The following is a 15,415-nucleotide window of genomic DNA, read 5'->3' as shown; positions in this document are numbered from 1 at the left end:
GTACCCTGTATAAATAAAGGTCTTAAAAGGTATTGAGTAAACTCAGCCCAGGCTTCTTATGTAGATTAGTATTGATCAGACAGTCAAAAAGGTGACAGAGGTCATGTTTAAGTTAAGGTCATCTAATGGATTCTTCTGTGTCCCCGTAAGCCTGGTGTCAATGTAACTGACACTTTACACTGATAACATTCAATCTGTGTTAGCATTACCAACCTCTGGGTGAGTCTCCTCCATGCAGAACAAAAACTCCTCCAGTTTCTGCAGCAACAGAAAACATGTGTTGAGGCCACATAGTCATAAACCTACTCATAAATTCTTGAAAATGCTGTTGTGCTGGCTTTACAGTACAGTATACTGTATGTGCAGCATCATCATAATGAGAAGAGGTTGTAATTATTAATCACCCAAACTGGTGAGAAGAAACTAGATTAACTGGCTCAACTATACTGCACATCCCTTTGTTAGTATTCAATGTCATTGCACATTCTTCACTAAAGAACGAGGTAATTACTGTGCCTGCTGAAAGCTAACATATTGTTTGTGGCGTTAGGGTAAATATATCAGAATGAGGAGTAAAAACACATGATAATCAGTAAAGTTTTAATTTAAAACAGTTGTAAAACAGTTGTATAACATGTAGCAGCCTCCACAGATGCTGTTGGTAATCTATAACTTCTCACACTGCACCTGATAATAAGACCCTCTAAAGACTTACAGTGCATAAGTAGTTTTGCTTGTGTCTTTGTTCATTTTGACAATATTTTCTGCAAACAAATTCAAAGTCAAATTGTGACTCATCTGTAAAGAGATGCCCTGAAATGATTCACACTAAAATCTAAAACTTACAGTACTATAAACCGCATTTTTGCATCTATGCAGGATTCACAGAAAATGTTGCTACACTGAGTTCTAATGTTTCTAGCTCGGAGGGCACAGAAAGAAAAGTGTGATGGTTGGAGACAAAGGAGAGAAGTGGTTGGCTATCTCACCTTTTAGTAGCTGGAGAAATGTTAGGAGGGGCTGGGCTTTAGGAGGACAAAGAGAATCAGAGAGAAACAAAGGGGAAGCAAAAAGACAAACCCATGCAGTGTATAAAATTCAGTCAGAAAATGCAAGAAAAGAATCAATCAAGGTGTGTATTAATGGATGCATAAAGCAAGACGGTGAGACAGGTTAAAGAGGTTGCAGTACAGTAGCAGAATTAACAATGAAAACACAAACGCACAACCTCCAGTTTGAATGCATGCAAGAGGTAGATCTGCCAGCAGCACCAGTAAAGATCCTTGGCAAACATTTGTTAATGGCCACATTCCAGTAAATCCATACTGCAATAGGTAAATAGTAAAGTATCAACTACTGCTGAAAAGCAGCAAACATTATGTTAAATCACTATCTGTGAGCCAAGCTAACAAAATATAGCCTCACAGAAACATGTCTGGCAAGTGTACTATATTTTTATTAATGCTGGCTGTGTTGGCTTTGTTCCTATCTCAGACGAGTCTGTCAGACTATGTGGGTGGAGGAGAGTGTGAGGAGAGGAGAGAATGAGTTGGATGCAGCCCTGAGGCAGTGAACCTCAGCTCACTGTGGGACAGACCAGCGCAAAGAATTCACACACACATGCATACATACACACACACATCACACATATACATTCCCACTAAATGCATGTAATCATGCATAAACACTCTGAAATGTGCACTCTGTAAAATGAAAGCATCCAAAGAACACAAAATATTTCCAAATGGGCGCCTCCCTCACACCCACATTATCCTTGTTTGAAAATACCTTGGAGCGAACGTGTTAATAGACTGCTGCTCATCTCAGTGTAGTCGATGGGCTGTTATGTTCTAACTGCAGCTGAATGTATTCATGCAAAAGGTCCTCTGCTGCCAAGTGGCAAGACTGACTGAGCAGGCGCACTTAATTTGAGGTCATGCTTCATACCACGGTAAAAGAAAAAATGCAAGTGAAACAGGCTGTTTTCTTTTGACCTTTCAATGGTGAAGATGGGTTATATGTAGAAAATATGTAAGACTTCACCAACGGAAAGCCTCAAAAGGGCACCTTCAGGTTATTCTGAATCTCATCTACACTCTGGCACACATACTGTAGGCATTTATGTGAATAATACACTGTATGTGGCTAACGAGACATTTACTGTTGTGTTACCTTAGTGAACTCTGAGTTCTGTAAATTAGCCTCGGGACACCAGCGTCCTCCCAAAGCAGTCAGCATGGCACAGTCTTCTTCTTCTTCTTTTGTGCATGGCTGGGTTGGAGCATAACCTATTGCGTTAGGGAGGTCTTCAGTGTCTGCTCCACTGCAGCTAGGAGTCCACAGCTGGAGGCCTCGCAAGAACAGGTGACACGCTTCCAGATCGGCTTCCCAGATCCGCTCTAAGCCCGTACAGCCACAGCTAGAGAGAAAGAGTAAAATATTTAAATATAATACTTTAACTACAATAATGCTTTATACAGTCACAATTTTAATTATAGATTACAATAAAAATGTTGACAAAATAATGTAACAAAAATATTCAGGGCTATATACTGCACTGAAGTGAGGTGACAATTAGCTTAGCATTAAGACTGATAGAGGGAAACAGTCAGCCCTCCTCTGTCCAGTGTTCGAAAATACACATACCAGCACCTCTAGAGCTTGCTAATATTTAAACATGATTGTTTAATCTCTACACAGAGAGAAATGGAAAACTGTCAAGTAAATTCCTGTTTGGGTACAGAAATGAGATATATTGTGTTAATCGGTGACCAGTGGACCTGTAGGTATATTGTTGGACTGAGCAAAGCTAGCTGTTTTCCTTTGTGTTAAGTTAAGCTAATGGCCTCCTGGTTGTAGCTCAGTACTTAAAAACAGACATGAGATTTATATCAGTCTTGTGCAAATGTGCACTGAATAAACATTCATAAGGATATAAGAAACTAAACATACAGGATGTTGTGCAACAATGTAAACATTGCATTCACACTAATATTGGGACAATAGGACTTGTAATTGTATGAAAATCCTAAAATAATGCATGGAGGTACATACAGCACAGTATTCATGTCATAACTGTGAAGGGCTACATGACATCTGAGCACAGAAAAGGACATCTTTAATAGCATATCTATAATAAAGCACTGACAAAACAGTGATGGGGAGGACTGAATTATTCCAGGATTGTAATTTGGTTGACAAAGGGTAATGAGTGTGAATGTCCTCCTGGTGGGATGCCCTTTTCTTCAAAGAGCTGTGGTAGAGAGAGAAAAGAGAGCCTGACTGTGTTCATCTCAGCTGGGTCACTGAGCAGGAGTTCACAGGGAGGACAAGAAGATTGTTATTTGTTTATCTACTCACTGAGTTACGACCATTCATCCCTTTATACTCTTCCTCCCCCGGCCCTTGTGGCATTGCAGATACAAGCTCAGAGTGTAAAAAGAGAAGAGAACAATTAAAGCCTCTTCATCTAACTCAATGTATTATTTAGAAAAATGAGCAATATTGTCACTGAGTTCCCTGTTCATCCTTCCATTATTTAGGTCAGCAGGTCAGTATGTAAAAGTAATTATTTGTGTTTTATACTAACACCAGATACTCAGTGGCGTATGATAGTCCACTATGGTGATGGTGACAGTATTAAAGCAGGTTTATAACCAAATGTTTTTGTCTTTCCAAAACTGAAACACCCTTCCAATGACTCATATGTGAGGTCCCCGACCTTTAAAATATTCATATTTATTCCCCTTCTTCTTTCAGTGACCTTTAGATAACAAATCATTCCCAAATAATTTTGGTCCCAAGTGACTTTTTAGGACTCACTGATCTTGTTAGAAATTCTTGTTTTAATATGATTTAAAAGAAGCTCCCCACTGAAGAACCTAAATGTTTCCAAGTCTCTACTTCTCTCATCAGTAACAACCTTGTATCCAGGAATCCATCTTGTGCAGCAAACAAACTAATGCTGCCAGGATGTAAGGACAGAGATGTAGGGTTTGTACATGAGAGGCATCAAACAACTTAGGAAGAAACATCCTCCATCTCTCTGTCTGTGCTGATTTCTAACCCAGGAGGAGATTCTCTGTCACAAACACTAACTCTCACATTGAGTGATTTAGAGTGTTAGAAAAACAATTTCATACTCTAACCACAAATATACTTACATATAAGCTGCTATAATATATTCATTATTTTCACCTAGAGTGTGCATCCCTGCTGTGCAGCTGAATCTGAGAAACCGCTAGTTCTGCATCATGTGGAAACAAGCTCCAAGTCAAGACGCACCCAGACAATATTGTTTAATCTCTCCCTCTGTTCCTTCTTCTCTTGGTGGTGAGACCCCCCTGAAAATTGAAAGCCACTTATTTTCCAGCCCATCGCCTGCCTGAAAAGGCTGCCAACCTCTGTACCCTACCAGCACACACCTCTCAGCCGCTCCCTAACCTTCATTTGGCACACAGACAATAGAAAAATTGCTCTGCCCAACCCCCCACCCCCCACTCTGCCCTCGCCAGTTCACCACTCAGCACCGCTGCTTCTGAATTCTGCTATAGTGGGGATGCACCCACTGAGCCATGCCATTGTTATTTGTCTCTTCTGAAGTGGAAAGGGGCGCACACGCACACACATATGGGTGGGCACACATGTTAACTTACACACACACATACCCATAAATCATTTTCTCTGTGGGGTTTTGGTGTGCAATCATAAATGTCAAAGCCAGCCTCATCTATCACCAAAGTTCATCTTCAGTTACAGCCTCAGATTATTACATACTATAACTGGCATTAGCATTAGGGCTCTGTGTATTGAAAACTAAGATAACATGTCAGTGCCTAAGCACCCCTCTGATGGTGGCTCCTGGTGCCTGGCGGTATGAACTCCTCACCCTGGGGTTAATTGGTGGCAGCCACTCGACCTGCCATCTGACGGTAGCAGGGTGTGGGCGTGCTGCTTTGCTGAGGGCTCAGTAATAAAAAGGAGACACTTGCAGACACACTCCTCCTGCAGTCTCTTCCCCTCCTCTGGGACCACTGACTGACAGGACTGCTCTTTCTCCTCAATGCAGCACATGCGCGCACAGACAGCTATGGGGGAAGGATTATGAATTTAAGTGCTGGTCCTGCTGGTGCCAGCAGGTTTAGTCAGACCTCTCCAAAGTGAAAAGGCACAAAAAAGGCTCACACACGCTCCAGCCAATTTTCTGAAGCCTAGCCAGCAGCAGGTCAAACAGTACGTTCAGCTGCATCTTCAGGTTTCACACCTGAATACCAATAGCACACAGGCTCTTTTTTCAGTCACTGCTTGAGTTTTTCACTATCTGAAGATCAGGCTCTAAGTGTAGTTTTGGTCAAGTAAGTACCAACTCTCTAAGAAAATGGTATGAATGAAACCAAATGAATGCAACTTCAGTGTCAGGCCAGTGTCTTTCATATTAAGGAGACAGAAAAACCTTAAACACAATGAGAATTTGCTCATTAGAAAGGAAAAAGGAGATAGGAATATTTCATCTTAATCATGCAGCAACATCTCACATAACACCAGCTGAGAAGAGGTGTTAATAAAGTTTAGTAGTGATAGCTGGATGGGGTGTGGATGAAGTGAACTGTTTATAAGGTTTGATTTCTGAGAAGCAACCATGTCCCTCTGTCCAAAACACTTTAATGTATAAGAATTATGTACATTAAAAGTGTTAATATAGTTTTTTTTACCATTGCAATAAATATGATAAATTGCATCCAAATCTCACCAGAAGAATTCATAACTGTAGTAAAAATATGAGATGCATTTACTAATGAAACATCTGCACAATATATTAAACAACTGTGTTGTGCCACTAATCTGAATAAAATGTTTTTTGTTCTGGTGACACACTTACAGTACAGCATCTGTGCTGCTCTGACACCCTGCTCTAGTCTTTAGCAAGGAAGAGATAATTGGTTTTTTCAACATCATCCGTCTCCACGGAGACCAGACATCTCGCCAGTACTAATCTGCCTCTCTGCTCCCCACCCCCTCTTCTCCCGTCATCACAGCACTCCATCAACGATAATGTACATTAGAGCTGACTGACACAATTTACAGTGGATGATGGCTGCGTGTGTGTATCTGTGCATGCGGGGGCAAGTGCTCATTCAATCAGGGCAAATATGTGGCACTGTGCCAAACTGTAGCTGGTGGAAGCTACTGGTCGTCCCCCCGAGCCAGAGCTGTTTTTATGATTTGATCTGGACTGACTCTGGTTATAGAAGCTGCGAGACAATCAATTATTGTAGAATGTGAGGAGGATTCAGGAAATTACTTTAGAGTACCCGGTTCCTTTAATGTGAGATAATGTTTACCATGTTCACAGTCTAAATTTAGCATGCCAGCATGTTTGCTCATTGGCACTAAACACAAAGCACAGCTGAGGCTGATGGCAATGTAATTAGTTTTGCATTTATAAACCAATATACAGCATTGGACAAACTGATATTTTGACCTGGTGATAGCAATATATGAAAAGTTAATTCACCAAAGTGTTTATAATTCTTCCTGCAAGTGACTTGAGTATCCATCCAGTATAGACTTTTCACCACATACAGTATATGAATCACATGGTGTTGGTAAAAGAGAAGTAAGTGTGACTCATCCTGTGGAATCCATGAAAGTCTGCACAAAATTTGCATTACCATCCACCAACATCCTCAGAGCCGTACTGCAAGTTTGGTTAAAAAATAACCCTGGTGATGTCATCAGTTAGGTCCGCCTGGGTTTGGAGACGTCACATAACGAAAAGTCAGCATTACAGACCAGAAGTGTGGATTCTGAAAGCCACTGGCATTTATCAGACAGGGAGGGTCTGCTGAGTTGCATTATGGGAAGTGTAGAATCTTGTTTTATTGGCTCTTTACCCAAATTACAAACTGAAAATCTTCAGTTTTGACTATTCCTTTTTAAATTTGACTCCAGCTTTATGAAATCTCTGGAGGATGACTAAATAAAGAGAGGGAGTTGTGGTCTTTAAACTGTGTTATGGGTCATAAATTCTGTGTTGAGGATGGTATTTTGTGACTGTAATGATTTTCCCTGGTTATGTGAGCTCTTATTATGAAGTTTCCATCTACTGAACTTATCTAGTTCTGCTTTCTTGTAGTGTACACTGTATACATGTTGTGCTTTTTGTAAAATATCCTAAAAAATGCCTCTTAATGCCAGTAATTTTGCTAGTGCTCTCAAACTGTTGTCTTCACAGTTTTTACATTAGGTACATGGTACAGCCAGGTCCTCTGTGAAAAAGCAGACAAACAGAAACAAAAAGCAGCCATCATATTGACAGACATGCTTCCCTGCTGGGCACTGAGATTGTAGCCATGTAGCCATGCAGACCGCTGTCTATGCATCCCTAAACTACCAACAAACAGCCCTGCAGTGTGTGAGTGACTCCTGGCTCCTGTCTGAAGAGGTGACCCTGCCTTTGCAAGGATACAGCACAAAAAGCTGCCACCACTAACACAAACACACACACCACAAAAAGAGACACAGGTCAAGCAGAGACAAAGTGTCAGCTTACTGTAGGCTTTTCCTAGCCCACAGTAAGCTCAAGCAGCCTAACCTTGCTTTATAAAAGAGGAGAGTAAGTGGAAAGCATGGGTCATAGGGTCTCATCACAGCTGCTTGCTGCTGTCTGTCTGCTGAAAAGATGAGCTAAAAAGTTCATAATCACCATAAGGAAGCATAACCAGGCTTATGGTGCCTCTGTTTAAAAAGTCAGCCACTCAGCACATCACAATACAAACTATCAGGCAGGCTGGTCGACCACCTGCAACACAACAGACCTGTCCTCAGTGATTTAGGAGCTCTGAGACACAGACAGAAACAACGAAACATTGAGAAAGAAATTATGCTTTGTCTAAAGTGATTTATAAAGAGGAGGGAGAAAGTGTGCAAGCTAAGCTAATGTAGAGGTATAAAAAAATAAAGGTATAGAAAACATGTGAGAAATTGGAAGAGAAAGATGAACTATGCAGGTGAGAGACAGAGTGAAATGTGAGAAAAGGGCTCTGGGAGACAACAGCATAAGAAAAAGTGTGAGTACATGATGTGGTGGGTGGGGTGCTGTGAAGTGATGCACTGGGGAGACGGCACTCTGCTTATAAGACAACAGAGGAGAGAAGAAATTCCTTGGAGGCTATTGCTTTGTTTATGTCTCCTTGTTTTTTTTTTAAAGCAAAAGATGGGATAAAAGACTTTACCTGCGCAATCTGTCCTCCAATAGCTCAATATATTTGGCAGTGTTCTCTTTCAGAAGGCTTTCTGTATGGAGAGACAAGCACAAAGAGAACAGAATGTTACTTCATTTACTGCTTTTATTAGCTACAGTGAGGTAGAAACAAAACACAGCACTAATAGCATTAAACCTGACTTGTCATAAGCTACTGTATATTGTACATTAGGAAGGTAGTCATCCGAGTTGGCAGTGGCATTGTGATGAGAAATTGCAGCAGTACAGTTCAGTACAGAGATCCAGCTGGCTGTCTCTAAAGACAAACACACAATTGAGATAGATCATTCTTGCTGCTCTAGGAAAGGATGAAACCAAAGACGGCCTGAGGATAAAAGGGGATTTTATTATGGCATAGGTCCTTAAATTGTGCCAGAGTTTCTGTGGAGCAAAAAGCTGGAAGGATAGCTTATGTTGTTTCCTGTGCCCTTCTGCCAGGACCGAGCTGTGCCTGAGGAAGGAGATGCAGGCTGGCTGAGCGTTAGTCAGGGTGGAGAGGATGGCAATCTGAGTGATGTTAATTAGCTCATGTATGAAACATGAGAATATGCCCCCCCGGAAGCAGATCTTTGAACACAATAGGATGCGTCACCCTCTAGTGCAGTGGTTCCCAGAGATCATTGGAGAGTTCATAAAATGGAAAGAAAGAATCGGTACACATGGGGGAGACCAGGGATGATTGTAACACCGGGTAAGCTGTAACACTGCCAGTCTGACCAGTCAGAAAAGAGCTGTGGTGATGTTATCACTACCAACAATTCCCAGTTTCTTTTTGAGCTGACAGGAGATGTGATATGTCTCTGTGAGCAACACTGTAGATTTTATGAACAAAAAACTGATTTTCAGATATACAAGTAAAAAAAATATTTTCAAGATTATATTTTGTCTAGTTTTCATTGGATTGTAGATACAATGGTTTGACTTATATTACCTAAAGCTGCAGTTTCTCTAGTTTAATTTGATGCTAACTTCAAACCCACATGCTAAAACTGTTAGCTATGTAATGGCTGTTTGGGGTGGGGATGGTTGCTACAGTGCATCTCCATATGACCATCCCCTTAACCCCTGAAGGCCAGTGACCAAGAGATTCTGACACCTCTGGTGAAAAAAATCTTTGCACTATGTGCATGAACACTTTGCAAACCCGAGGGCAAAAGAAGAGTGGATCAAAGAGGTACTCTGTCAGTTCAGGGCCCACAAACCCTCCACGCCAGGGGCAGTGACTACATTTGTCACATCTGTGACAGTGATTTAACCTTTAAGTTACACATGTACATTCTGAAATACAACCCCTCCACCCACCCACCAACACATCCACACACACACACACACACACACACACAGACATTGCAGGTCTTTACACTGACTTACATTAATTTCTTAGAGACTTACCCTTATACCATTTGAACAGCTGACTTTATTCTCGTTGTTACGTCCATCCCCAGCTAGTATTACACCTCACCCCAGTAGTGGGGTAGGCTGTAACAACAGAACTCTTTGTATCTGACATTAACTCACATAATCTGTGATTGTGTAGTTGTCATCCAAGTGAGTTTTAGCTGTAGTAGACAAATATAGGTACCATGTATCAAAGTTTGAGAGAACTAGCACAAACAGCCACTGAAACAAACGGTAGTGGTGAACGGTTAGGCCTACTTCCAACTGGCTGCAACTCCAGGAAGTTATTGCACCCAAACTAGGAATAAACCAGCATGCAATGCTTTTTTAAATGCTTTAAACAAGCAAGTTAATTAGTGAGATTTAAAGGTGCTGGCTAGCTAAGCCAGGCTAACCCATGCTTTATGCTCAACTAAGCTCACAGACTGCTGGCAGTAGCTTCCCATTTTCTTTACAGATATGAAACTGGCATCTATTTGTGCCTATCTATCATGGTATAAAACAAGGATGAAGGGTCGAAAGTAGATGAAGCTTCATTTTAAGGAAACACAAGCCAAATATGGTTAGGAATGATTCTAGTGTAAAGCCACTTGCTCACATTGAGAGAAAGTCACCTAACTGGGTGTTCTGAATCACGCTGAGGTTTGAAATATAATTTGAATCATCATCTTGATGGTGGTTATAAGACAGTATGGGCTCTGGGATGAGACAGGATGGGGGCTGGCACAACAGGAAGAAAAGGAAAATGTCTGAGAGAAAGTGGCTGTGACACACACTCACACATACAGTAGTCATTTCTGTCCATGCTTGGGGGGAAGAAACGAGATGGAGGCAGTCATGCTATTTATGGGCATTGCATGTGTGTGCCACAGAAAGCAAGAGCCTGAGAGTTGTTTTCATTCAAAGTGGCCAAATCCGCTCACTCACTGGGAATAGCGAAGCTGCCGGAGCAGCTATCACATATCAGGTGTACGTGGACCAGACAGCTCATTTACCATCCCTCTAATTGCTGTGTGAGATCTTAGCCTACCTGGCAGAGTCTCTATTGTCAACTTTCATTCAAGCCAGCTCGACTGAGCATCACTGAATAATACATAGGGGCATTAAGCCTGACTTTGTATGGTGCAGAGCAAGTACATATGAGAGATGACACAGTAGGCTACGGCTCAAACAAGAACAAGAGCCAGATTTAGTCATGCAGTCAGGAATAGAACCGGTCAGAATATGAGGGAGACAGACACGAGTGGATTAACAGCTAACTTATTATTTCTTCCTGTGCTGATACGGTTATCCACAGAGGAGCATCAGTGTGCCATCCTGTCACTGCACCGACTGGAGGCAAAACTAGCAAGCCTTTTTGTGCATGACAAATGACAATAATATTTTCTTTATAGAATGGGACAAGACATCAGGCAACCTCCTCCAGCGCTGAGTGGAAGCAGAGCACTGGGGGGATATTACCACATACTGTAAGTTTGCAGGAGCTTGCTGTTACTGGGAGGCCATGCAAATAAAATCGGCACTAAAAAGCCCATAAAGAGGAGAGCCACTCTGTTAATCCCTGATACTTGCGGCAGTACATTTGGTGTTGAAGGAACCTCACGAACACATTCAGAGAGTCCATGTTGGAAAATTCAAGAGGTCAGCTTGCTCTCACACCAAGCAGCTCCACAGAAGCCAAGAACCCTGGCCAAAATGGAACAGGCCTCTCATTCATAATACAAGAACATTAAGACACTAATGAAACATAACGAGAATGTGTTACTGGATGTTGCGATAAGGCCATTTGTTTCATACAGGTCAAAATAGTCATTCATTAGTCTAATGAACAAATAATTACTTCAGCCAAATAGATGTAAAGTTATTAAAAGAATGATGAATTAGTCATTATATTCAGTGATGTAGACAGACAAATCAAATGGAGCAGATATTTCACAGAGATGCACAATTCCCGATGATGAAGTTATGGACTTTAATGAGCCTGCAGAAGTTAATGATGGCAAGGTGTTTGGATTTGCTGCTGCATTCTGAGCATTTGAACAGCTCTCTAACTGAAAGTGAATACTGCAGTCATTTCTTCATTGCCTTGTAACCATAAACGCACCCAGCATCTATGAAGCCTTTATGTTGTCAAACAAATTAGAGGCAGCCCAGTGCTAACACAACACTGCCAATATGCGTGTTATAAAAGCCTGCGTATAATAAGGCAGAAGAGAAATTATGTGTCTTTGTAATTGAGTTGAAGGCACTGACTGTGATTAATGTGTTTAAGCTCAGCTCAGGCTGTTTGAGTGCAACAGCGCTGCAGGTAGCACAAACACACAGTCAGCACATGCAGATACTCACACTGTGTGAGTGTATCTGAACTTAACAGCAGCCCAGGAGCATAGCTAATGGAGGAAGAGGAACAGGCTGATATCTCAGACAGACCCTCAAAAACCCATGATGCTTTAAGGCCATGTGCTCACCAAGCATCGCAGCGCACAGATTGCAGCTGGCACGGCGTAACATATTGTGGGCCTCTGCATGAACGCACAACAAAAGGAGTCAAATTAGCTGTGTGTACAAAATCTGTGCTTAGGTGGAAATATATATATTTCAGCTTTGGGTGAAAAATTATTTTAACTGAAAGGTTAGACATGCTCGCTGTCATTATGACTCAGGTGGAACTCATTAAACAGTTTGTTTGGAAGAAACTTCCCTTGCCGCTGGGTGCAAAATAACAGTTTCTCTGATGTGGGTAGAACTCAGAATCCCAAAGTATAGGAACTCTCCCAGAAATGTGCATGCTCTAAAACACTCAACATTTCACCTGTTCACCATCCTGCTCCATTAAATCGTCATCTTCTTTCATTTGGGGAAAGGCCAAGCACGAGGATGATGTATTTTCTACAAAAACATGTTTGAATTTGTCATCTCCCTCCAGAGCAGCATTTTGTCTAAATAAAACTAAGAAGCTTTGTGAAACTGTACTAAATGCTAACATCTGCAAGCTATCATAGTCACAACAATGCAGTGAACATAACATGTATAATGTTTGCCAGAGGTGGGAAGTAACTAATTACATTTACTCACTTGCTGTACTTAAGTACAATTTTGAGGTTTCTGTATTTTTAGTATTGTCATTTTCTGCTACTTCATACTTCAACTTCACTATATTTCAAAGAAAAATACGTTGTACATTTATTTGATAACTTTAGTTACTACTTACTTTTCAGAAAGAAGTTAATAAAGCAAAATACAGTATAATCACAAAAGTTATTCATCCTTGGTATAAAATTTATAAACTACCCAGCAGTAATTAAAATTATAATCATATAAGACAGTTAGAATCTCTACCTTTACTAGCAGCAGCATTAAATGTGATGTACATAGTGATACTGTACATCAATAATTATAATATCATAATATGATGTTGTTCGTCTGCGTGTTGGCCCTGCGATGGACCGGCGACCTGTCCGGGGTGTACCCCGCCTTTCGCCTGATGCCGTCTGGGATTGACCCCAACCCCCTCTGTGACCCCGTTTGGGACTAAACATTATAAAAAATGAAATGAAATGAGATAATATGATGCACATCTATTTAAACTGAGCCATTTTGCATAATGAATACATTTGGATTTCAAAACTTTTAAAAGTATTTTTATACTGTGGTATTGCTCATTTTACTTAAGTAAACAATCTGAGTACTTCTTCCACCACTGATGTTTGCCATGTTTACCATCTTAGACTGTAAGTATGCTAATATTTTAGCACTAAACACAAAATACAGCTGAAATTGAAGGGAATGTTATTAGTTTTACAGGTATTTGGTCATAAATCAAAGTATTGGAATACTACAATTCTAACCAGTAGTTGTTAAGAGTCAGCAATCTCGGTCTGGAACAAAATGGAGAGCTGAGGGACAACACTGTCCCTAGAGTCATGCTGCTAGCATGGCTTAAAAACAAGTATCTGTTTAGAACTTGACTTTGTCTGCAGTCTACCTAGAAATAAAATGATTGATGCATTGGTGGGAGCTATTGTAGTAGCAAGTCAATCAACTTTTGCTGTGATTCCTATGGGTCTGGATGCTACAGTATGTTACCCCTGACAAAATCACAATGGAATGACATCCTTCACTGAATCACAGAAAAAAATGAACACTGCCAAAACGCCTGAGGCAAAACCAGGAAATATTCTCTTGGGTCCACTTAACCACTGCACCACTCTCAATCATTCAGACACTCGTTAGGAGAAGAGCTGTCACACATTCCATCATGTTCTCAACAGAAGCACCATGAAAGAGGCATAGTCATGAATAAATCATATCTGTACATCTTCGCCTTGACTATTGACACTCCATTAAGAGGAAATTGCATTTGTTTAATAACGCAGAGTGTCAGTACAGTATTTTTATGTGCACTTCAGTTGTTGGACTGGTATGCACAGTTGAGTTTGGCCTGGATAGACTCCACCAAAGTCCTGCACAGACTGGGCACTGTGTGCAGAAAGACTAGGTGGTGGAGATCCAGCAAAAGACAAGAAATAAATAAATAAATAAACGTGCTCCAGTGGAGCCACCTGGAGCAGACAATCTGCTGTCTTCATAGGAGAGAGCTAATTTACCTGCTACAGAATATACTGCCTCCACGCTAACAATAGCAATAAATAAGCATTTAGAGAATTCTTGGATAAATCAAGGAGAACACACACTGATACTGGCTCCACACGTGAATGTCCTCACTCCTGGGGGTCATTTAGTCATCTTGTTCAGCTTCTCAATTATTTATTTGTAAATTTAGCATCACTCCAGATCTCTCCTGGGGATGAAATGATACTCTCAGCAGGGAATCAGACCTTTGGCTATAATGGGTTTGGTATTCATCAGAACTGACGCCAGTGGCAATTAGGGACGTAACGGCTCCCAGGCTAAAACCACCCCACACCACTAAGTAGGCTGGACGGAGATGCTCAACAAGCTGAAGCTGTGTAGTTTAGCTGAATGTATGTGTATTGATTTTGTCAAGATACTACAATCTGAGCTATAGGAAGGTGTTGCTTTAGTGTCGTTACAAAAGGCCTTTTTGTGAACAGATGTCTGATTTTCATGTTAAAATATGACACTAGAATTGTTAGAAATTTCTTTGTGACTTATGCCTCAGGACACAAAAGGATGGCCAGCTTGACACTGAAGCAGACAGTAATTTCTAATCCCTTCCAGCTAAAGAAATGGTAATGTGCTATTCGCAGGCTATCAGTTTCTAGCTAGCATGTGCCAGCTCCTTATTACCAAATAGGATGACAGTTTAATGAGCCCCTTGCTTGGTGTCAGCAACACATTGTGAAATAACGCCTGCTGCCATATTGAATGCGCCCACTTGAGCATTTGAGCAAGATGCACAACCAATCATTAACTTGCCATCTCTTCCCACTTTTGTGACGTGTTACTCACCTGATTGCAGCTCCTTTGTTTAGCAAGAGCACTTGTATGTCACCGGTTTCTCAGAGATGCATTATTCTGTGTGAGGCACGGGGTGCATTTAGGATACTGAGGTGAACCTGAACATGTCTTTGGTGGTTGTTGGGGAAAAGAGTAATGCTACACCAAGGTGTTCATCAGTTTCGTGCACACAGGAGGGCAAAAGCAACACAATCACTTTTGCACTGGAATAATGTAAAATTATGGAACTGATATGAGCAAAAGTATCAAGTCCATGCATTACCTGTGTGCAACAATGAAAGGGTGCCCCCTAGTGACAGCAGAGTGCCTTCA

General features: G+C 41.1%; 1 protein-coding gene across 7 annotated transcripts in view; it reads right to left on the bottom strand.

Moving 5' to 3' along the window:
* Nucleotides 1-15,415, bottom strand: part of disc1 (DISC1 scaffold protein) — a 40,902-nt gene that overhangs the window by 8,589 nt on the left and 16,898 nt on the right. For 3 of the 7 annotated variants that reach the window (XM_020600288.1, XM_020600295.1, XM_020600313.1), the window contains exons 10-12: nucleotides 8,235-8,295; nucleotides 2,173-2,419; nucleotides 214-258 (exon numbers count right to left, since the gene is read on the bottom strand). In XM_020600288.1, the coding sequence (XP_020455944.1) occupies nucleotides 214-258; nucleotides 2,173-2,419; nucleotides 8,235-8,295 (353 nt within the window). The other 4 variants (XR_002274981.1, XR_002274980.1, XM_020600329.1 and 1 more) reach the window with 4 other exon arrangements.

Source organism: Monopterus albus, unplaced genomic scaffold (assembly GCF_001952655.1).
Source record: "Monopterus albus unplaced genomic scaffold, M_albus_1.0 scaffold3.1, whole genome shotgun sequence".
Classification (NCBI taxonomy): Eukaryota; Metazoa; Chordata; class Actinopteri; order Synbranchiformes; family Synbranchidae; genus Monopterus; species Monopterus albus.
This window is presented reverse-complemented; position numbering and strand designations above follow the sequence as displayed.